General features: G+C 39.6%; 1 protein-coding gene across 2 annotated transcripts in view; it reads right to left on the minus strand.

Annotated features, from left to right (window-relative positions):
* Positions 1-24,624, minus strand: part of adcy2a (adenylate cyclase 2a) — a 41,001-nt gene that overhangs the window by 3,181 nt on the left and 13,196 nt on the right. For both annotated transcript variants that reach the window (XM_025061678.1, XM_008323251.3), the window contains 21 exons: positions 22,849-23,001; positions 16,664-16,813; positions 13,173-13,321; positions 12,969-13,080; positions 12,636-12,763; positions 12,107-12,265; positions 11,840-11,972; positions 11,580-11,756; positions 11,433-11,476; positions 11,180-11,260; positions 9,693-9,762; positions 9,484-9,581; positions 9,276-9,360; positions 6,496-6,633; positions 5,229-5,348; positions 4,944-5,128; positions 3,426-3,510; positions 1,945-2,103; positions 1,336-1,482; positions 1,057-1,167; positions 842-956 (listed from right to left, as the gene is read on the minus strand). In XM_025061678.1, coding sequence (XP_024917446.1) covers positions 842-956; positions 1,057-1,167; positions 1,336-1,482; positions 1,945-2,103; positions 3,426-3,510; positions 4,944-5,128; positions 5,229-5,348; positions 6,496-6,633; positions 9,276-9,360; positions 9,484-9,581; positions 9,693-9,762; positions 11,180-11,260; positions 11,433-11,476; positions 11,580-11,756; positions 11,840-11,972; positions 12,107-12,265; positions 12,636-12,763; positions 12,969-13,080; positions 13,173-13,321; positions 16,664-16,813; positions 22,849-23,001 — 2,599 coding nt within the window. The remainder of the gene's footprint in view (positions 1-841; positions 957-1,056; positions 1,168-1,335; positions 1,483-1,944; positions 2,104-3,425; positions 3,511-4,943; positions 5,129-5,228; positions 5,349-6,495; positions 6,634-9,275; positions 9,361-9,483; positions 9,582-9,692; positions 9,763-11,179; positions 11,261-11,432; positions 11,477-11,579; positions 11,757-11,839; positions 11,973-12,106; positions 12,266-12,635; positions 12,764-12,968; positions 13,081-13,172; positions 13,322-16,663; positions 16,814-22,848; positions 23,002-24,624) is intronic.

Consider the following 24,624-nt stretch of genomic DNA (forward strand, 5'->3'; position numbering starts at 1 on the left):
GACTCTGACCCTCCTTCACTTCACCTCTGTGCTCTACATTTTTGCAGTTGGCAAATTGCAGGTTGTGCCTGTACAGTGGCAACACACACACACACACACACACACACACACACACACACGCACGGCCTGCTTCAGTCCAGGCTGGTGGGTGGGGCCTTGTATTGCTCCCTGGTGGAGCATTTTGAGTCAATCTGCAGGGGACTGAACTACCCTGCAAACAGCGGGGGTGTACAGTTCCACAGACACACACTGTTGAGTTAATGGACTATCCCTCGCTGGGATTGCCACAGAGAGGATGAATGTATCGAACTCTCACTCCTCCTGCTCACAGGAAGCTGAAAACTGTCTGCCGGATCTGCTTTCCCTTTTTATTCCACATCTTATCTTGCCTTAATCTTACACAGAATACATGTTTGTATTTCACTAGGATTTTCTTTTCCTTTGGAGAGAACACATGTTCTCCTCAGAATTTTTTTTAGATATTCCGCCCTCTAGCCAACAAACGATCAGAGCTGATTTGTCTTGGTCCCTGCCAGAGTTTTTTTTAAATCTTCTTAATCTTAAAGCATTGATTAATTAGGTCATCATCACTTAGGCCCAAAAAACGTTCTATTAACTTTCTCTGTTCAACATTATAAGCTGCAGCATACTCAAGTTATGGACCAGAAGATTTTTACAGTGTTTACAGCGCTCCCTACAGGGCAAAGTGAGCTAAATGCTAATAATTTCCACCATTGACCAAAAATCCATGCAAACTCAACAAACTGTTAACATTGACAAGTGTTATGATGTGAGCAAAACCATCACAGACGACTTTATACTGCAAGTCAAGCTCACTCACCAACTCTGAGTTTGAAGTCATTGAAGGAGTGTTTGTTTATAACCTCCAGTTTGCCCACCAGAGCAAACGCAAACTCCAGCATGGTCCCGATGTGCATGTACTGCCTGTCAGGCTCCTGTAAAAAAAGGAGGACCAACAACTATTTTTAAAGATTTGGTTTTTTTTTATTATTATTTAATGCCATTCACTGTTGAAGGGACAAGTAGAAGTGATACCTGTGACGTGTACTCAGGCCCTGCGGATGCGTTCAGCCCAGTAGCGGCCATGTAAGTGCTCCCGATGGTCTTGATTTTCTCCACCCCACTGAACTTGGGTTTGGACAACAGCTGCATACACAGGTTCACACAGGTGAGACCATGTAGGGCTACGGCTAAAGCTCTGGGGCACCAACACAACTGTGTGCATTGATTTCAGCTAAGGATGACATCCAGGCTGCAGCTAACAGCGGATGCTGTGTGGGATGATGTGGGTCGATGATATAGGCTTTGGTTTACCTCGTCAAAGTCGGCGATGATTTCATTGAGCAGCCTGAGGCACTCTAATCCTTCTTTGTTGACATCTGACTCTGTGTAGAACTCTTTAAAGTCAGGGATGGAGGCAAACATGACGCACACCAGGTCATAAGACTGGTGGTAGAGATCCTGTGTGACAAAGAGCATGAGGCAGAATATGTAGGTGAGATTAGAAGGCTGCGACACATCGGCACGTCATCCTCAAAAAACATCCAGCGTGTGTCAGTGATGATGCAGTGCTGTGTGCATAAATGTCAGATTTGGATCCTGTGGATATTTCCTGTGTCTGAAAAAAAAATCACTTTCAAATGCACGGCAGCAGACAGAACCAATAAGAAGAACCAAACAAACAGAAGTAACTTCCTGTCAGATTGTGTTAAGTGAATCACACGGAGTCTTTATTTAGAAACACTTCTCCCTTGGTAAACCTGCTAACACTGAGGCTAACACAGAGACAGTGATATAAGAAGAGCTCAAACCCATGCACTTCTACTTCCAAGTACATAACTAAATTCAATTCAATGGTTGCAGTCGTGCTTTTAATTATTATGAGATTTTGAGAGAAGAAGAGACAGAACAGATACACCGTACCTCGTTCTTCCAGTTACGTGCCAGAAAATGTTCCGCAACGTGCGCCGGCAGCACGTTCTCCAGCAGCACCCGGTTCAGGTTCTCCATGGTTTCGATCTCCTCACACTCCTTCTTGAACTTGTTCTTCCACAGAAAGTCTAACCTACAGTAATATTCATTCTGTTACAAGAGGACACAGAGGTAAAGAGACTGAAGGTACAGCTTGCTTCAGGCAAGTAACAGAGAAAAAAAAAACTGAATCAGTAACAAGTTCTCAGACAGGAGAGGAGAGAAAGAGATAAAAAACAGCAGCATTAGTGTTGACAAGTTCGAGGATTTGGTTGTGAAATTATTACAAACGGTCACAGAGCTTGTTTGACAGCTTTACACAGACTTTGGACACAAATTAAAAGGCTGCTCGGGGCAAAATGACCTTTTGCAAAATCACAGTGGAAAGTATTTCAGCCACAAACAATGTTTGTCAGTGTTTTATTCTAACCCATTTTAGTTACATGCCAGACAAGTGCTGTGGAACCAGATTAACACGGGGAAAAAACATCTAAAACTGACTGCAAATACTGAACTGAATACTGAGATAGGATTACTGTATTTTCTGGACTATAAGTCGCACCGGACTATTAGTCACACCTGTGCCCTCTAGTGTGAAAATAAATGTGTGAAATTATATATTTTAATATACAAGTCACAGCTGCGTAAAAGTCCCAAACCCAGCCAAAGGATGAAAAAATGTGCGACTTATAGTCCGGAAAATACGGTAAACATTTGTTACTGTTATCACAGGTATAAAATCATGAAGTAAAATGCAACACATTAGGGCTGCTATTTCAAAGTTTACTTCCTGAATTTTATTGCCCAGGTTTGTACCAAAGCTGCAGGGAAAAGCAATTCTCCATTTTCTGGACACTCACCAAGTACAGTGAGTCCACTGCAGTGGCATTATCCTAAAATAGCAGAGCTGGAGAGCACACAGCTCTTAACAACCACTAGTCCTTGGTTGATGCACCTACTACTTAAATAGTAAATATCAACTTCCACCCTCTTCTTCTTGGCTGATGGAGAGGGAAAGACAGGCTGATACCGCCGTGTGGCTTTGGCATCGTTTGACACAGGAAGTTAAAGCGCCAGTCAGATGTGCACATATTTTTATCTGGTAAACGAAGCAGATAAAGTTGTTTTTTCTACATGACTAAAGGCACTCCTCTGTCGACATGCGATTGCCTGACTGACACCAGAAAGTCACACAGGTGAGTGTGTATTTTTGCATACATTTTTACATTGGCATACACATCCTGATCCCAGATCAGTATCATCATCCTTATCTAACTGCTTCCTCAGGCCACATCTACATTCCCAGGAAAAAAGAAAACAACAGAGGCCACTTTTCCTTGCAAAAACCTGGGGCCGTGATGAGAACATTATCAGCAGTAAAAAGACAGACAGTGACAGATAACGTCCTTCAAACGGTTCTGGTGCCGACTTACCTGTCTGGCAAGCACAAGCAGCGTGATGAAAAAGATGAAGAGGGAGATAGAGCCCATCGTCTTCAAGTCTTTGAGAACACCTGGTCTTGAAGGGCAGAGAAAAGCACAGAGAAATGTGAGTGGATTTGGGAATGGTGAGGCAGGAGACAGAACAGACAGGAACAGATTTTTGTAAAAAAAAAAAAAAAAACTTGACAAGAGGGAAAAGAGTGTAATGCAGGAAAAAAAGGAAAATTTAATTAAAGATGGCAATCGTGAGTGTGTGCAGTGACACATGGACGGTTCGGAGGACATGTTGCTTTGTTGTAGGAAAACTACAGCCACAGCATCTCTGAGTGCGGCTGAGCTTCACTCTCTATAACTGAACTCCTAATCTTTAATCGAATTCTGCATCTGCTGTGTCTCAAATGACCAAGAACAATGTGACATCTTCTAGAACGCAAAAAAACTAAGCTAACTATATTTATATTTATGTTTATATATATTCACACACACACAGTTGTTATGAGCTTGTTGTTAGTTATTTTAACTGTTTGTTTGTGATTCGACTAAAATACAGAACAGATAGACACATATCTCAATAAAGATGTATTTAACATTCTCTTCATTTGTCTGTACAGATAGTGAAATAGAGAATAAATCTAATCAGTCTTGCAAAGATGTAATTTTCCGCCACTCATTTTCAAACATAATTACACACAAATTACCTTCAGAGAATTTCTACTATTGGGTTTTATTGAGTTTTTAACCTGGTTTGGAGCATAATTATTGAAAAGCTACTGGAGGTTAGATTGAGCCTGAAAACTGCTTGGTGATGTTGAGCTGAGGTTGATGAGAAGAAAAAAAACAGGTGACTTTTGACTTCCCCTCGTACCATGGCTTTGTTATCAGTTGCCTTGATTAAAAATTCTACATTCGTATGTTTTGTTTAAGACATTTTCTTACGATCTGATCATGTCGAAAGACATTTTCTTACGATCTGATCATGTCGAGGACGTCGACGTCGACACCGGTGTCACTGACGTGTCTTTCCTTTCACACCATCCTTATCACTCAGTGCAGACACTGACATGACATTTAAATCTCAATGACGTCACAAAAAACAAGTGCTCACATTTTCACCACAGCTGTAGTGAGAAAACCTAATAATTAATGTGTTGGGATTAGACCTGAGAACCCCTCAGATGTATTTTTTCTGGAGGCTAATGCCGTCCTCAGTGTCAATCGTGGATCTTACACAGATCAGATCTGACGTAAGGCTTTTTGCAAACAAAGTTCTCTTTTTAACAAAATTTTACTCACTAATAACCAGGCCTAGACTGTTGGGTGTATTCCCACAGTTTAAAAAAAAAAAAAAAGTATTTTAATTTTTAATCCTTTATATACAGTATATATATATATATATTATATATTATATATATTATTATATTATATTATTATATATATGTAAATCTATTATATCTTGTCTGTACAACCCTTGTTGTTTGGTAGCCCTTGTCCAGGTACATGTCCACTTACCGGTCCAGAATCTTAGTCTTGTACAGGAATCTACTGTACTCATCCAGCAGGGTGGCATGCGTTTGCAGAATGATGATGTTGTAAACAACTACGGCTGTTAACATAATCATCATTTTCAGCTCGTAGTTTATCCTCAGGAACACTGAGCAGGAGATAAGGCCCAAGACGCAGCTGTAAATTAAATACTGGTATCAAGAAAGCAGACAAACAGATTAGTTCTGTGATTAGTTTGAAAATGATCAAAGACAATAAAACTGACATCACACCATAATCAGCTTTACTTACAGGAAGGTAGAAATTGTTTTTGCCAGAGACAGCAATTAGTTGTCCATTAGTGTAAAACAGTGATTCATTGGATGAATTGTAAACAGGAACTGGAGGCAACACACTGTCTCCTAAAAAGAACTGCAGATGAAACAGAACACAAACAGACACAGAAAATCTTAAATAAAGACCATGACACCAAGAAAAGAGGACGGTTTAAAAACCACCTAAAAAAAACTGAATCTCTTAATGACTTGGAAATACTATTGACAGACCAATTCCTCTTTTTCCTTAACTTGCTTGTTGGTGTGCAAAAAGACAAACTGATCAACATTGGTCTGGCAGGCAAACAGAACCTGGTTAGATACGAGGCCAACAGTGACAACCATTCAATAATGTCCTTTGAAGTGGACCTGCTGGACAAAGATGATGATTGGCTCCCACACGGATGCAAACCAAGTTAATTTGCTTCAGCCGCCCTGAGCGTTTGACCCATGTCAGGTGCAAAACAAGATTATAATCTCTGGAATCGATTTGCGAGAAGGTCCAAACCTGGGCCTTGACTACCTGTAGGACCCTTGGGCTACAACACTTTTATCCAAGACTAGTCCAAGTCCAGATTGTCTTGTTTCTTTGCACAGAAATAAATCTCAATCAGATAAATCAGATTGAGGGGTGTGTCAGGGAACAGGTAAAATAACTCAAAACGGTTGAGACAGCGGCGCCTTATCACAACATAAGAATACTGTCAGTCCTGTGAAGCGGAACAGCAATCTCTGTGTTTCAACAATGGAGCAAAAAACAGCTTAACAAAAGAAAACATTACAAAGGAAGACATTTCCTCCATGGTGATTTGAAATCCAATTAAAAACAAAAAACAACTCACAACCAAATGCAAAGTGTTGTGTGTGTATTCATTGGAAACTGTAAATGGAAGAGACATGTTTTTTTTTTCCCCCTGTGGCACCACGTTGGCCTATTCACCTTTCACTGCTTTAACAGCCTCACATTCACACTGATGTGTAAATTAACTGTAGTGTAAAAAAAAAAAAGACATACTCCTAATTTGCATGTTGTACAATGTGTATTGTTTCCAATTGAAAAAACGCATTTAGGATCTACACAAGCTCCATTTTCTCCCTCTCTGTATTTTAACTGCAACATTCAACACACCACGTTTGTTCTTAACCAGAGTCAGAGGCACACGGTTCCATGAGTGGCTTCTGATTCCTTTTTTTCCTAGTCAATACCTAATTGGTGACTGCAGTGTCTGCACATAAAAGCTTACCATATTGAAGACTGCCATTATGAGTATTAGAGCGGTGGTTGTCATGGTGAGCGTGATGCGGGGCCATGGATTGTTGGCAATAATGACTGATGACCTCAGCAGCCACATCCAAGAAGTAGAGGTACTCTTGCTGCAGTGCTAGACACACACACGTACACGCACAAAAACACACAATAATGCGAGCATGTCAGTTACACTGGAAGACTGGGATTATCAAAGGTCGGGAACATGGAGCAGCCGCGGAGCCGGCAGGTGGAAACACAAACAAACTGAAAATGATTGACATTTTAATTGTACTGAAGGAAGACACACAGAGGTGCATAATTTAATGCAACAGCAGCGATTAAAACTCCTGATGAAAACGCTACGCTAATATAAGCACCACCGCACAGGCTGCTAATACAACTAAATAAATCTTAAAGCAATAAAAGGGAGCTTTGATTAGAAGCAAGGCAAAACCCAAAGGTTATTTTTTTTCCAGCATCGATTTCTGCTGCTGTGCTGCGTAAATGAGGAGGCAACGTGAGGATTATAAATGAAAAGCCTTTAAATCAATTAAAGATAGGCGTATTAACAGCTGGCTGATGAAACACCGCATTACGGTCAATTACATTACCTTACAGCTGTTCCACATGAACTACAAATGACTGTTCTTCCTGCTGTTCTCCCCTGGTGCTCGTGAAACACTCCTTTCTCACCTGTTTTTATCGTCATTTGATCGGTAATTATCCTTTTGTTAACTCCTTTCTCACCTGTTTTTATCGTCACTTGACTCTTTGACAAACAGTTTTCAAGGCCCAGTTCAACCACAAAATGTTCTATCATCTTATATCTAATTTTTTTTAATAAATGTCCTAATTTTCAGCAGTTTCATAGTGTAGCGGTCTATCATGCCTGCCTTGTACACCTGCCTTTTACGAGGATAAGAAGGTATCGGATTGATATAGGTATTGGCAGATGATCCAAGCTTCAGGATCGGTATCGGACAGATGACGGTCGGACGGATGAAAAGGTTGTATCTAACCATCAGTTGTCGTGGTGGACTATAAAACTATCACTTGTTTACACAGTGTTTACTTGTTGGTCTCCACTCATGCAGAAAATTCAGTCTTCCTAGTTTTCAGTTAATGTGATCAATTGTTACAGTCAATTACTTCTCTTCTGCTGCTGCTGCTGTTGAATGAGTTTAAGTGCAAGACAACGACAGTGAAGGCTGCCATCAATTTCATGATCAACCCAGCCCAACATGTCGGCAGCACTTCAGCAGAATGGATTTGACATTTAGGTTCGTCAAGGACTGAGCTGTATTTCAATACAGTGGTGTTTGGTGTCATGACAAGGACTGTTACAGTAACACTTGATTATGAATTTGTTTAAGGCTGAGAGACAGCACTGTTGAACAGACAGTTGTTTGATGATTTAATACAGTCTCACCTCTTGAATACTTCACCTTTCATGTATTTTACTTTGATATAATATAGCAATACCAATACTTGTAGTAATACATCATATTTTGTTTTACTGTACAACACCGAATGCCTTTTTACTCTTTTGTCTCCACAGTACAGGGGTCTGTAACCTAGGGTTACCAAGCAACCTGTAGTAATTGCCATGACTCCCTACAGTGGACAAAATTCTGACCAACTGTGGTTAAAAACCATCACTGACATGTCAGACCAGTGACTGAGGTGTACAGCAGATAGGAAGGGCCTGTCGCTGTATACGAAAATTCAACCAATTCAACATGTCAAACTAGTATTTTAGATTGCTGGTTAACGGCAAACCAACGTCACACTTTCATATTAGCTCAGGATCAGGTGTGAAATGTTTCAGTAGAGCTCAGGTTAACCTTAGGTTTATGTGACTACTGTGAGGCTTTTATACTGAATACTGTGTCTGAATTCATCACTGCCTACATGTGGATTTTTTTTTCCTGTGGTACAACATAATAAACAACCATGAATTGTTGACAATTATTTGTCTTTGTAAATCTGTAGTATTACTACAGTAATTCTACATATTACTATTACTGCTTAATAGTGTATGAAGTATGTATATGTATGATAACATTGTTGCAATACTCAATTGTTAAATGTGGTGTTAAATCTGTCTAAAATGCTCTTGTCAAAACCAACAATTTCTATCCAGATTCAATTTTTTTTTCGTTTAATTTTATTTGAACTCTTCTATGTTGTTTTCCTTAGTTCCGTCAATTTTTTATTGGCCAACTTGAGATTCAAACCAAGCTCAGTTTCCACAGTAAGTTTAACACAACAGCGGATTTAAATTGCAGTATTTCATATTCACTGTCTTTCTGCCACCTACTGTGTGAAGAGCACACTTGTTTTCCCAGCATTATTACAGCAACACTTCTGTGCTTTGTCCTCAGTACAGTAAGTACTTCTGGAGGACCCAATGGGTAGGTTGATAAAAAAAAAAAATAATAATAATAAGCAATCATCTATCATCATAATAGTAATTGGAGTAATCGCCAAGAAGCACTTTCCTAATGCAGAGTTGAGCCTGCTTTTTTTCTTTTGTCCCCCAGACACAATTCAGGCACTTGTGTTGAACTAAAGGGCACTTAAGCCAACAACAGGGTCTGTTAATGGGCCGTGGAGGTGACCAGAGGGCCACTCGTGGCTCTCATGCGATTAGAGCAAATGTTAAGCACACAAGTGTCCCATTACAGACAGATCCATGTTTAACACTGGATAAAAATATTAAAAGAGAGCACTATAAAAAACAGTTATGTCAGCATTAAAAAAGATGAGACTCACCAGAAAGTGTCCGATGAAACAAATAAAGAGGATTAAGGAAAGGATGAGAAAGGCCATTCCGAAGGATAACTTTAAAATAGTCGTCCTAAAAATAAAATAAAGTCACAGAAGCAAACATCAGTAATTGTGATAAACTCAGATCCACAGCAGCAGAGCAGAAGTCCGTCGGAGTCACTTGAGCTCTAATTCATCGTAAACACTCACGTACTTCGGGAGGACGAGAATCTGCACGATGAAGATGCAGGAAAAGATCAAACAGGCGCAGGTGACGTAGTACTTGAAGGCAGGCAGGGTGGTTGCTCTGTACTGCAAAATTAATACAAAGGTCAGGGAATAAGATGCCACAAGTGTGGGCTTAACAGCAAGCAATAAAACAGCTGCAGTGCAGAGCAGTAGTTCATTTTAACTGCCTTTTACCTCCTTCTCCAAGGACTTGTTGTGAAAGAACAGTGATATTCTCTGAATGTCCTCAGATTTTAGCCACTGCCTAAAGACAGAGGAAAAAAAAAAAAAAAAAAGATTTAAGTGCAATTAAAGTGCAGTTGCTTTGAGACGTTTTTTCCGCCGCCTGGCAAATGGACTACGTTTAGTTAATAGCTGTAATAATAGAGTAGAATGAAACCTCTACAGCTGGATGACATCCAGTAGTAGGCCATTTTACAGTGATAATGCACTGTTCTGTGTATTTTTGTTAGAAACACAGTAGAGTGGACGTGTACTACTGCACCACCTTCACAATGTCATTTAAACGTTTTTGATTGAAACGCATTACGACACACGGGCAGAATGACACACACTCATACAAATATTATTTCGTGACGCACCTCACGTCTTTGCAGACTCACCAGGTACACGGCAGTAAATGAGTCTAAGGATACCAGTGTAAAACAGATACTTCTAACTGCTTATCTCGATTACTCATGATTAATCAGGTTTAATCCACCACTACCATGTGATTAATCTGATTAAAAATTGTAATGGAATAATGATACGATAAAAAGAAGATGCTTAATGGAATAAAGTTAGTTAGTTGAAAAAAAGTCAATCAATGACTTGTTGAACCAACAAAGTTATTTGTTCTTTGAAGAACTTCCAGAGGATGTCTTTCAGACCACCACCTGCTTCTTTGCCTCCACTCAAGACCGAAAGCTTCTTTTAAATGTTACTTTATCTTTGGGAAAGGAAAACTGTTGTGAAGCTTTAATTATACAAAATTATTCCCATTCAATCTTTGGTTAAGAAGTTTGCTTTGACTTTTAAACTATTCATTTTAGAGGGATGAGACAGAAATATTAAATTAGTCTAAGCTGTAGAGGACTCCAGAGAGACGTCTTTTAACACATTTTAGTTTTTAAAAATCCTTTTGAAATGGAAATATTTTGACGACTCTGATTTGCACTCTTACCATTTTACAGATTCTGTCTATATCTGCTGCTATGTTGTACCATTGGACTTCAGTCATCTAAGCCTCATCACCATCACACTTGGTATGGACTTTTTATTTACACAAATCTGTGATTTGAGCTCCAGCTTCAGTTTAGTTGTCCTGTCTCTCTGTGTTTTGCAAAGATTAAATCATTGTATTCTGTTCTGTCTGCCTTAGAAAATGAGAGTTCTTTTGGATATAGTAGTATGACTGGAACCGTACAGCCACGGTGGTGACGACATACACACAAAGATTGGTGTGAGATTTTAGCTGTGATTTTCTCCACCATGTCATTGCTGAGTCTCACTGCACACCGTATTAACTCTTCAACTATAAAATACGCAGCACTGTTATCTCTGCGGACACAGGAATAAGACTGCAACACTGAATCAGCTGCGACGCAACAGTAAAAAAGACCAAACTCTGTAAAAGCTACAGTTTTTTTTCTGCACAGTTATATTAAATTAACTCTTCTTACTTTTGTGAATTTATTCCATCAAAGGTTCTTATCATCCTCTCATTTAGCTCCTCCTCGAACCGTTTCTTCTGAGATTTGGTCCTGTTAAAACAAACAAACGAACAGAGAAAAGAGGCAGAATATAGTTTAAGTTCTCAGAAGTTACTAACAAGTTTCAAAGCCCTGCATATGTTTCTGTCATCTGCCCCCACACTCTTGGATCCTGCCAGAATATTATTATTATTTCAGTAAAGGGGAAAAGAGAGGTGCTTGCCTTTCTGATCTCCTCTGGAAGTGATACTGTCCTATGGGCACGTCCTAGACACAGAGGAAGCAGAGAGATGAGTCAAAGCTAGAGACGAACTGGCCTCAACATTAGTATGCTGCATGGAGGTGTAAAAAAAACAAAAAAGTGACCAACAGCGGTGTTGATCTTTCCATTTTCATTAGTCATGCTGTCTCTGTGGTGCAGGTTAGCAAAGGGCTTGGCTGCTCCCCAAGACTCCAGGTAACGAGTCATCCTGACTGACGCCCTCATCCTGGCACAGTCTGGTGTGTGTTTGGGACGATAGTGATGCTGTGGACTCCGGCGCTCCACCTGAAAAAACACAGGTACAAATGTGTTGTTTTATGACAGTTTGATAGTTAGTCAGTTTAAATCTGCGGTGTGTGATTGGAAACCTTTGGGTTGATGACCAGATAAGTGACGACTCCGTGTTCTTTCAGATAAGGATCTCTTTCTTGTCCATCCCCGTCCTCCACTTTATAGGCACCGTTCAGGTGCTCCAGCGTCACTGAAGTGATGTGGACTCTCCTGCCAATGAACAGCCATCAAAAACAAATATATTTATAACCACCGCAACTAATGAAAATATTTAAAATTAATAATTTAAACAACAAATTATCACAAATAAACAAGCACTTCTTCTTATCTTTATGTTCTCTTACCCGGGCACACCACCTGCTTCCATATGATTGGCCAACGTGACATCATGTGACCAGACATCGTACTGCCATTTCTGAAGTCCGATCACGCCACACAGCACGTTCCCAGAATGCACGCCGACACGCATGTTGATGTCAACTACTGTAGCATCCCTCACTTTCCTGCCATCCAGAAAAAAGTCTTTCATTAAAATATTTCATTCTTTTTTTTTAACTGCTTGATCCTTCCTGTGGGTCACAGGGTCTGAAGTCGATCACAGCAGTCGGTCGGCCGGCTAGGCCTTGGACATTTCACCAGCAGTTCAAAATGGTTTAAGCATCTCAGGAAAAAGTTTCAAATCAAGTTGAGGATAATTATTGTACTCAAACGTCCAAAACTTTTTTTTGATAAACCCCAAACCTGCTCAGGGCTAGCCAGTTTAAATCACAGTAATGATCAGACAGCGACCACTCAACATTTATTCACACACACACTGTGACTTAACCTAATTAAATGAAGTACTTTGAAGTACTGCTCTGGTACAGTACTTACTTGATGGCCTCACACATGTCCAGACCCATTTTCACACAGTTCTTTGCATGGTTTGGTAGAGACTCCGGCAGACCAGACACGCAGTAGTAACAGTCACCCAGGATTTTGATCCGCATGCATTCGTTCTCCTACAAAACAAAAATATACAAAAAAAAAAAAAACTTTAGTTTTTTAATGGTTATTTTTCTTATATGAAAAGGGCCCAAACTAAAGCTAATCTAGGGCTAATATCAAAAGTTCACGGTTAATTTCATTGGACACTGTGTGTTGTAAAGACAATAAAGACGATTCTATTAAACCAGAGTATTAAACTGAATAGTATTACAAATTTACCTTGGCAATTTGATCAAATTTTCCAAACAGCTCGTTCAGCATGTGCACCAGTTCTCCAGGTGAACAGTCACTGGCCAGACGAGTGAAACCCACTATATCAGCGTACAGTATACTACAGATAAAACAAACAAACAACAAGTTTAGTGCTTCAGACCAGCACAGACATGTGCAGTACAACTACGAGAACACACAAATGGTACATGCCTGACGTTGGTGTGTCTCTGCACGTAGAGGTTGTGAAAGTTATTGGTGTTCTCCATCTGGCCAAAGTTTGGACCCTTCAATCTCTGGATGATCTCAGCTTTCATGACGCGAGCGATGTGGGCTGGCAGCAGTGACAAGAGCAGACGCTCCTGTAACGACAGAGACGGGGAGAGGCCCGAGTGAAAATCAAATCATTGTGTATGATATACATATGATAGTTAAACCACACATCATTTTTTTAAAACTTGCTTTTATCGCAAAGCACAAACTTCATTTTAAAAAGTGGTCTAATCTAAGAAAGCAACACGGTTCATGGACTGGTCACCAGGAGAGATGACGATGATAATTAATCACTGGGTCACAACCTTTTTTTTGGGTTTCTGATTTTATGCTGACTGGGTCACAACCTTTTTTTTGGGTTTTGATTTTATGCTGAGTCAAAATAAAGGCGCACCAGGTTTAAGATGTTTCTCATTGTTAAGGCACCACAGATATCTGAGGGATGGGATTCAAACCGGCAGCCCTCCGATTTCAAAGCCTGATCCAGAAGATGCCTGATTTTGCACTGCTTGCTTGTTGCCAAGAGAACAATTTCTGCAAAAAAGTTAATATACAGCATTTACTCTGCATTACACCAGCTGAATGTTTTTTGTTTGTTACAGTCATGCTTGAGTTTGACTAAGAGAACTTGGTTCATCAGAGAGAACACCAAACTTTGTCTTTGCTCTTTTCTCTTGTTTTTTTTTTTTTTTTGGTAGATGTTAGTTTTGATAGGGCTGTAGCAGCTGCATGTACTTCTCTGGCCGTGGGGTTTGTGTAAATGGACTAATGAGCTCAGTGTTCACTGACTGCCCTGATTGGACAAAAAACAACTGAAAATTAAAATCAAGAACAAAGCATTTACTGAATAACCCTGGCTTGACAATTACACACTTTTGGGTTAATGTTTAATTAAATTTGATCACATTAACACGATTATCCCACAGCTCTGATAATTAAATCAAGAGCTTTAACCAAAAGCTCCATATTTAAGGTCAGTTAAACCTTTTTTCTGTTTTGTTTTTTTCTTTCCTGCTTTTTCTCGATGATAACTTTTCTGACTCTGAAGTAAAAAGAATCAGCCCATAATTTGTAAATTCAGCTATGTTTATCTCCTGGGTCGACATATGGAATTTACTTCTGGACAACCTGTGTTGTAATTACCAATTAAAACTGGGTTAAAGGAAAGTTCAAGTCTGGAGAAGACAGATAATTAGCCAAATGTCATCTCCAACTTTTTTTTTCCCCCCAACATTTTCCATACCACTGATCAGATTTCATGTGAAACAGAGGTCCATGGTGGCTGTTAGAAAACTCTGCCAGGACCAACCAGTCGTCAGTCCTCCTCAGAGCATTCGTACTGAAGATGTAAGCACTTGCTGTTCCATGAAGGCAATTCACATTAAAGCAAACAACTAACAGCATAGATTATGAGTGCACAGGGAGAAAAAGTCTGCCGGGGAGAAAAGTCTCTCTGTACCCTAACTCCTGACCATCTGTCTCAGGCAGAGCTGTGCTACTTGGCTCCTGCAAAGCCCAGGGCAATATCAGCTACGGTGGAGGAGCACACGCTGCAATCACAGCAGGGATAAGCAGATCTGTACCAAAGCTGGGTGTATGAGGGCGCAGCTTGAGTCACCCTCTTCACACCGTAGCTGCAGTGTTTTAATAGGCTTCGTACTCCAAAACGTCTCACAGACTGTGTGTTTCAGTCTTTTTCCTGAACAGAAGCTGCTTCTGCTCAACTGTGGCTTCAACTGTTAGATTCCACAGATTCATCTACTGCTATTTATTCCCTTTCACGGGTGGTGAGGGAGCAGGCGATGCATTCAGGTACACTCGGCAGTGGTTTCCAACCTTTTTGGCTTGTAACCCCGTTCTGACATCACACATTTCCTGAAACCCCTGACATTTTAGTAGCTGCCACCTGCAGTCACATGACAGCAGCCTAAGAATACACTAGTTTAAGACTGTGTGGTGTTTTTAATCATAATTTTAAAAGAATTATAATTAGTTGAGTATCAGTAATTTCAATAATTACACTTTTCAGGTTACTTTTTAAACCTTTTACTGCACTGTTGTAGTCTCCTCATCTACTCTTCACCATTTTCACCCAGTCTAAAGAAAATGGCTTCCTGTGCTTCTGTTATCCTGGGGGATTAATCATCTTTTTTTTTAGTTCAAGGATCAGCCTTTTTATTGTCCTAAAATTCTTTCCTGTTAGATAAAACCTCTTCTACTCTCTCATGTTTTCAACCTTCTGTGTCTTTTCAGTGTGTCCTTCACAGCAACATCCAGATGTGACCAGCAACTCATTTATCAACAGTTCTCTCTGTCCTTACACCAATCAATAAGTTAGAATAAAAACATGACTGTGCCCCAAGATAGACAGACAGACAGACAGGCAGACAACGTTGAAAACACGGTGACGCACCAAACATGACATCAGATCGACTGCATCACCTGTGCTGTCTGTGTCACTACACGTAGGTTGTAATTATATCTTCATAATTAACAGCAGACTGAGTTCATGGAGGCTGAGGTGCAGTCGTACTGTAATACCCACAGTGGAGGCTCCAGAGACTGCAGAGTACTATCACACGCCCCGTGTGTTCGTTAACAATTAGCACATTTTGTTAAATCACACACAATCACCAACACCAGGTCTAAAGGGACTCTTTACAGTCTTTATCCACTGGGATCAGGGAGTGAGATGAAGAAGGTTATTTTTGTACTGAAACAACTTCGGTTCATTAATTTCCAATTAACCTGATCGAAATTTGAATGCAATTGAACCCAAGGGCAAAATGACGTACACTGTACATCAAATAATTCCACCGTCCACTCACTTATCGCTGCTCTCATACATAGTCAATAAATGTTTTTAGTTTTTTTTTTCATACCACTGGATCTAAAAATACCATCTAATTCAGCCGAGGGTTTAACTTGTGGTCAGACACGGCAGATTTCACCACACGAACGGCAGCAAATAAGGCCACAGCTGATAAGCTCACTGACACCACTGACAAATGGATTTTGAGGGACTGATTGTAATCACCAACTCTATGACAAGAACTTCAATTTAGTGGTAGAACTTGAGTTAAACTTTTGCATATTTTCCTTGACATTTTTCCATATTAATTTCATAAAAAATCCATTCTTTGGAAAAAGCCCTTTCTGTTCCTGCAATATGTAGGAATGACAAAATGTACGAATGACAATTTACCTTGATTAATCGTGATTAATTATGATAACTAACGATCATGTTTAATTACAATTAATTGCAATTAAATCATGATATCGATTAATTGATTAATAGGTTTGCAGCCCTATTTTTACAGGTATTAAATATCTGTGGCTGAGATTTTTAACACTGCAAACGATGCCGAGACCCTGCGACATCCGTGACCTTTGCAGCTTCACTGCTTATTCAGGCGTATTGATCACTTTACCTGTTGTCTCTTCTCGAACTCCAGTTTGATTGGGGACTTGATGCAGTTGCAGGTGTCATGATAGGTCTGCTTCAGGGCCAACTCCATCAGGTGTTTATGGTAGGCTCCTGCCATGTTGCCACACATGAAAATGATAATATTGGCCAGGATCTGTGCAGAAAAAAAAAGTAAAAAATTAAAATAAAGATCATAAAATGAGGTTAATTGTATCTGTATTTGAGAAGAAAAAAAAAAAAAAATTCAAATAAAGATCATAAAATGAGGTAAATTGTATCTGTATTTGAGAAGGAAAAAAAGATATATTTGTTTGTATTATAAGTAGTTGTTGTAGTTACTGTTGTTTTGTCAATTGTTTATTCCAGTGTCAGGAATTCATATTAGCTTCTGTTGATTTCACAAAAAGTCAACAGATCCCCAATAAAAATCCCAAAACTTTCATTTTTTCCACTTAAAAATCCTTCTTTAGTCAATTGAATTTAAGCCAAACAACAATTAAAATCCCATCGCATCACAGTTTTTATTCTATGCCAAACAACAATTAAAATCCCATCGCAGATTTTATTCTAAACAAAAACAAAAATAAATCATTGTTACTTTCAAAGTTTTGCTTTTCTGCTGGGTTTTACAGTAAAATGAGATTTCAGGAGTTAAGACAAATATTCAACACCAAAATCACCCTGGCTTTGCTTTTTAACTCCACACATTTCATTTTCAGATTTGCTTTACTGTAGTTTGTTTCCCCACATCTTTACTTCCAGCACACAATAGCAGCTTGAACAACATCAGGAGCTCAAAATGAATGCATATTTTTACAAAATGTAAAATTAATACTGAAAAATGAAATCAGACTTAATTTAGCTCCAGTTGACGTCTGCACATTTACCACTGAGATGGAACTGTAGTGAAAATGTCACCAAAACTGCAACATATTTACTAGTCTCCTTCCCTCTCTCTCTCTCTCCCTCCCTCCATGCCTCCCTCTGTGTCTCTCACACACTGCTGTTCTATTCCTGTTTGGGTTTTAACCCAGTTTAGTTCAGTGATCTGTGGGTTATGGAGCTCTTCTGATCTGATTTCCTGTATGCTGGGTTTGAGGTTAGATTTTATGATGCATACGGGAAGTAGGATTTTTCTAAGTATAAATTATATTTTTATCCATTGCTTATAAGCTATAAATACTGTAAAAAAACAAGCCCCAAACATATATAATAATTTTCCATGTACTATCCAGTTCTGCCATTAGACTGTACAAACAATATTAAAAAAATGCATCAGAATGGTAAATAACGATCACGTGGAAGTGTGTGACCTCTGCACCGACCCCGTTCAGGTGTTATTACTGAAAAAAACATTTTGTATTCCTGACAACAGCTTAACTGTGTCTTTCCCTGGCTTCCCTCTGTCCTGGTGATCACAAAACTAAACAACAACAAAAAAGAGACCACACACACACACATGCACACACACAGCTAATTCTGAGGCAGCACTTCTCTTTTATATCAATGAGCTCAGGTCCATGCACACAGCGAGGCCTGTCTCTACCCTAATTACCATGATTACAGCAAACACCACATCCCTCCACAGCCTCCATTTGACAATGGCATGGCAGGAGGGACCAAGCTGCTGTTAATCACCAACACACTCCTACAAAATCCATATCGAACAACACTGTAATATTCCATCGTCCACTGTTGACATTGCATAAGTAGAACTGCTGCAGTACTCATTCAGTACTTCAGTACTCACAGCTCCATCTTAGAGAAAGGCAGTGGTTCCCAAACTTTGTCTGTGGCGCCCCCTTTGGGCTCAGAAAAACTGACACAGTGTTGGCCTGGGAACAATACTTTCCAACTTTTCCTTAAGAGTGCATTGGTCATGCACATCCAGCAGCAGTTTCCACCAAATCGGTTTACTAAATTAACTTTGTTCCAAGTTTGTTATTGGATTGAATTCTTTATCCTCAACTAAGAAGCTTCATTACCATGGCCCAAAAAATAAATAAAATGTTTACTATGTTCTTGTGTCTTTTAAATACAGTAAATTACCAGTCCTTTATTTGTATTTTAAGGTAGTATTCACAGTTCAACAAATGTTTCACCTTCCACCATCGGTGGTCTGAGAAGCCCCTTTTTAAGCTCAAGTTTTTTTCTTAAGCAGATTATTAATTAAGTCAACCTGTGTTTCACCAATAGCTGACATCTGATGACTGCGAGCCGGACCATCTCAAAGGTTAGCTGTGTGAATCAGTTTGAAAATGCACTGATGCACAATTACAGGTAGGACGAGGTGTGACTTTCTCCTGAGGGCTGTGAGCTGTGCTGCTGAATTTAGAGACTATTTAAATCACACACCTCGGCTGTGTGCACAGCTCTAATGACATTCATTACACAACCTGGGGCGCGGGGTATTGGAGGTGGGGGGTGGAATCCAAAAAAGCTGTTAGCATCCCCTCAACAGAAATTACAGAATCAGACACTGATAGGTTAGTATAAGAACCCTAATCCCTCCATGGTCACACTTTGAAAAACGTAAAGTATAGAACCTAGAAGTCAAAGACATGAATCCTGACAGACAAGTCAATGACATGGCAAAAACACGTGTTCAACCAAATTTCTACTAAACAGTAAAACATAAAACAAACAGTTGCCTGAAGATTTGTCACTTGATGTAACTGACATTCTTGTCCCTCCTGCAATAGCTTTGTGCCTCCTTAGATTGCCCCAACCCCTATTTTGAATGAAGGTTAGACTAATGTTCAGCCTGTCTTTACTACCAGACAGTAAGAGGCATTACAGCTTGGTCTTTAGAAAACCAAGCTTTTTTCTAAATGGTTAAACGTAACACGTGACGCTGACGTCCCTGAAAGTCTGTCAGACATTTTATCAGCTAAAGCTGAGAGTGAGTGTGAGCGATGTGATGAATTATTAATGCCTTAAAACAAAAGCTGTGGAGCCTGTTCAGTCTGCAGCAGAGGCTGTGACACCCAACAACTTGTACAGCAAGATAAACATGGCACCGACTCCAGAGTTAACGCTGCCAGCCGCGAATGATAGAGTTATTGCTTTGGAGTCAACTGGTACAGTGTTGAAATTAAATGTTTATTTAAATCAAAGATGTGGAGCGCGTCTCGAAACACCGCAGTGAAACACCGCAGATTGTTTATTTATTTATTATTTATTTCCTCATAAACACAGAGCTGGCTCGGCGTTTCACCTCATTAATAAACGAGTCGATTCGTCTGTGATCCCAGTGAGATGGCCCTGTCCAGTTTTAATGGACAAAGTGGAGACATCAACAGGATTAATTCCCAGGCAACATCCCCCCCGTAGGGCTTTGTGATGTAGAAAAGGGAACAATAAATATTAGAAGACATTTAACTGCTGATAGTTACAAACTTTGTACCCACAAATATTGAAAAAGAAAATCATCTTAGCCCAAATTGAGGCCACAGTAGATGGCATATTTATTAGCGCTGAGGCAGAGTGGATCCACATGTCTGTCAGGACAAGAGTTTCATATTTTATGGAATAAGTTTTTAGTTTAATATTAGATTAAAAATTTTAAATGAATATCAGTGAGAGAGGAAGACATCTGCCTTCTTCAGTTTGCATCCAAAGGCTTAAGAAAAAAAAAACACAGAGTTGTAGCTATCTGATAAGTTCTCTGCAGCCTTGGCACATTTAAAAAGACAATGCTTTAAGGCAAATTAATTTATTTAATTACTTTAAAGGAATTAAGGCTCCAGGGGAAAAAAAGCAATTTTTCATCCAAAAGTACTTATTCAGGAAAGCAGAAGAAGTCGATTTAAAAAACTCAGAAATGGTGATAATATTTTGCTCTGGTACTGTCTCCATGGAACGCTCTGCAGAGGGTTTTTTTTTTTTTTTTTAATGTTTTTTTTAAATAGCTGCTGTTTGGTAGATCAGACTTTCACTCAGCTCACTTCTCTGGTTAAAGGAGGGCAAATGCCTCCATTTATCCTGACAAGAAGAAGTGGACTGATGTCGGCCGATACAGTAAACTGGTCAAATAAACACAGCTCTGCTCAGAACATCCATCCTAGATTATCTGACTTTAGGAGGACAGAGCAGAGTGGACGTGACCACAGATTAACATGCATCTTCTTAGTGCAGTCCCCCTTTGATAAAGGCAGATTCAAAAACCACCAGACTGTATTCACATCAACATCGTTACATCCAGCCCCCGATCTCCCATCAGCATCTCACACATGTTCGCCTCAACACCTCATCCGTCTTTCTTGCTGGCACTCACCAAGTAGAGCATCTAATAGGTTTAGTCGGGAAGAGTAAATTACACCACGATATCAAATAAGACGGGACCACCAGAGGAAGACGTGTAAAGAGGAGACGACTTCAATAAGGTGCAGAGTGAGGAGTGGGGTTGACAGAGACCTGAGCAGTCGAGCTTCAAACAGGACAACAACTGGCCAGGACTTCATGACTGGGACCGAAATATAATCCCTCTGTGGAAAAAAACGCCTACTCTACTCTTCCTTAAAATAAAAGTTTTCGTAGGTCAGTCAGTAAAAATCTGGGCGTGACCTCTGATGGGTCAGCTTTATCTCAATGGAGGATTTAAGTCACTCTCAGCACAGTATGTGTAATGGCTTATTAAAATGTGCAGTACAGTGTGTGTGCATATATGACTATGAAATAACAGAGAGGTCAATATGGCTGCATAGAAATAGAATAGACATTTGTAAATATAGTTACATTTTGGTGGGGTTTTTTTTTTACACTAAATTGCTTTTTTAAAACAGGCAGAGTCTCTGTTTACTATAGTGGTCTCTTGGCATGATTACGTTCAGGGACAGCCTGCCGTCTTGACCGCCCACTGAGCAACAATCTGCCCTGATTCGACACTGATTTTTGCAAGTTAAAGCACCAAGTATAGTTTCATTATTGCAATGAAGTTAAATTCACTGTTGGCTTTTCCCCGTCATCAGTGATAATGTGTTCAGTGATTAAGCACAGTTTTTCACACTGGACAAAACCGGTTCCCTCTGGGCTGAGAGTAAAGGCAATTCAGAACAGAGTTCTAGTGAATGGCAGACAAAGGGCAAAGCACTAGACCACCCTTAACCTCTGATATTATATACTGATATATGATGTAGGTTCAGGAGGTTACACACTGTTTTAAAGCTTCAGAGGAGATTCAAAAACAAGTCTCCATTATAATGTAAGTGATAATTGTTAATTTTTTTATGCCATACATTTTTCCAAGAAAAATCAGGAGAGGGAAAGAATGATGACAATAAGGGCAGCGGAAGATTTAGAAATATAAAAATACAAGCACTAACTGAGTGCAAGAACAGGTCTATATTTTCATCTGTGAAAAATTTACATAATTAGACTGTGGAGAATTTTAAATGCTGTTTAAATGACATTTTGTATGCACTTCCAACCATTTCTTTCTCTTGGTCAATACCCAGCGTGTATTGGATAAACAATGAGGATGAACAAGATAATTTCTATAGAAAATAATGATAGTAGTTGAAGCTTACATAATAGGAATTACCATTAATATTGTGCTTCCCTGGTATGGCAGAAATGGCCTCAGTAATTGGTAGAAGTATGTGTTTGGTTCATTATCAGTGACGCATGTCTTCTGAGGCACTCTGATTAAAATCATTATTCCTTAATGCAAAACAGGAATTCCACAATAATTTAAGTCTGCATTAGTCTAATGATTGGTTTCTTGTTGTTGGCATGTATGTGCTATTTTCTGCATCAGTCAACTGCTCGAAAACAATGCACCTGAAGCAGCAAACTGCTTGAAAATGAGTGACCTTTTAATAAAGGAGAGGAGAAAAATGGTACATTAGAGATTCCATCAGTATTCTGCTGTGCTAAATTGGTTTTAGTGTAAAGGTCACATTTGTTTGTTTGCTAAAAATATAAACAGCAAGAATAAAAGTACCAGAAATGGTTCAATTTGTGAGAAGAAGGAGAAACTATTAAAAAAGGGGAATAAAAAGTGCATTTTAAAATAACCAAAAAAAAAGGTGTATTCCATTTTTCTCACATGTTAATAATCTGTAGGATCTTTCACAGTAATTTAGAGAGGCTGCAGGTAGAACAGGGTGAAAAATGAACCTCATCTGTGTGATTTTGGAAACCAGTTTGCACAGAAAAATATGCAATTATGCTTCTGGATCTCCTCACCTGCCACACCACTTGGTCAACTGTAGTGGACAGGCACACACTCAACACAACAGTGTGTGAGGTGGAGGTCAGCACACTGGCGATAATGGCGTCCCGCATCGAGAAGGGCAGCATGGTGTAGACCACGAACACGATGAACAGAAAGAAGGAGACCTGCAGGCACAAAAGGTGACAGGTAAACACACTTTGTATGGATGTTAATAGTTCCAGTTAGAAATAGCACCTCCTGGTGGCAAAAGAAACCACAGATTTCTCCAGGAAACCTAATTTGCCACAGTAATACTTCAAACTCTGAAGTTCAGCTAAGGCATGGATTCTAAGAGCGAACGTTACTACAAACAGTGTCCATTTTAAATAATAAGCTGTGCACTTAAAATAAAGTGAAAAAAATAAAATCCCATTTTGAGGGCATCCAACATTTATTCTTACTTGAGGCTAAACGGAAAATTTGTTTAATTAACTTTTACTATTTACACTCAAACATCCAGCGTGAAGAGCACTTTGTTTTACACACATCCACACATTTACACACACACACACACACACAGGTCTGTTCCTTAATATGCCTTCTGCTGTGAGGTTACGGCAGCTCATCTCCACACAGAATGAGGCCAGTGTTCTCACGGGCTGTGGCCAGGTGCCAGTTAACCTCTGCAAGGCCAGCGAGAAATGGAGCTTTATGACCCAANGGCCGGGGGGCGGGGGGGTAGAAAGAGGAGATGGAGGCAGGAAGGAGAGGGACTAAAAAGAAAAAGAAAAAAAGGCAAACAGTACCTCCACTGTGGAAAGAAGCATCCGAAAATGCACTCCTTCTGCAGGGAAAGGCTTAGATCGGAGTTTGGCTTTTATGACTTGTTCATGTTGGAGGTCGGTGTGTTAAACATCTCCTCCTCCTTAATGTCCATCAATCTCTTCTTGATTCTTCCTCACACACTCTGAAACCATCATCTATCTCCACTCTCTCCCCTCAGCACGTCCTTCTCTCATCTTTATCTCCAAACTGTTTAACCGCTGCTGCTCATGAAATCAAGTTCCTGTTCCTTTAGTATTTGCCCTTCATCAGCGTCGTGAAAGCTAAATCGCTCACTGTTTACATCTTATATCACCTCATTCAGGATATTACATCCATTATGCTGTGGGTGGATGTGGGCAATACACTATAAAAACAGAACCTTAGGAGCAGCTTATCGATTACTTCCTGTATCAGTTACATCACAGGCCCACACACACACACACACACACACACACACACACACACACACTGCTAACTGTAGAGCACAAACAATCATTTGCCGGTACTTTAATGCATCAGGAAGAAATATCCATTTATAACAGTGATGTATTTGACATTCAGTGAGAAGCATTAAGTGTTTTTCTCCTCATGATATGACCTCAAGCTGCTCTATGACTGTTTCAACAGTGGACACGGTGACACACTCTCTATATGTCACTTGACTGAGGAACGTTGACAAGTTGAACATTTGGTAAAAACAACTTTTCACCGTATTTGACATGAAGTCATGATATAAACTCTAATGAATTTTAATTCAAGACTGTGAACAGAGCAGCACTTGAATCACAGAGCTACACATGCATTCCAACTATCCGTGATTGACTGTGACTTCCTACCTACACAGAACTAACAACGACATGTGACTAATTTTTCAATCAGTTAATTTCCTACAGCCCTGAGGTGCTTTAAAAACCTCTTTAGAAAAAAAACATTAGAGACAGTGTGTCAATGCATTTAATCTACTGTGTCATTCATTCATTTGT

The sequence above is a fragment of the Cynoglossus semilaevis genome, chromosome 13 (genome assembly GCF_000523025.1).
Source record: "Cynoglossus semilaevis isolate Cse_v1.0 chromosome 13, Cse_v1.0, whole genome shotgun sequence".
In the NCBI taxonomy this organism is placed as follows: domain Eukaryota; kingdom Metazoa; phylum Chordata; class Actinopteri; order Pleuronectiformes; family Cynoglossidae; genus Cynoglossus; species Cynoglossus semilaevis.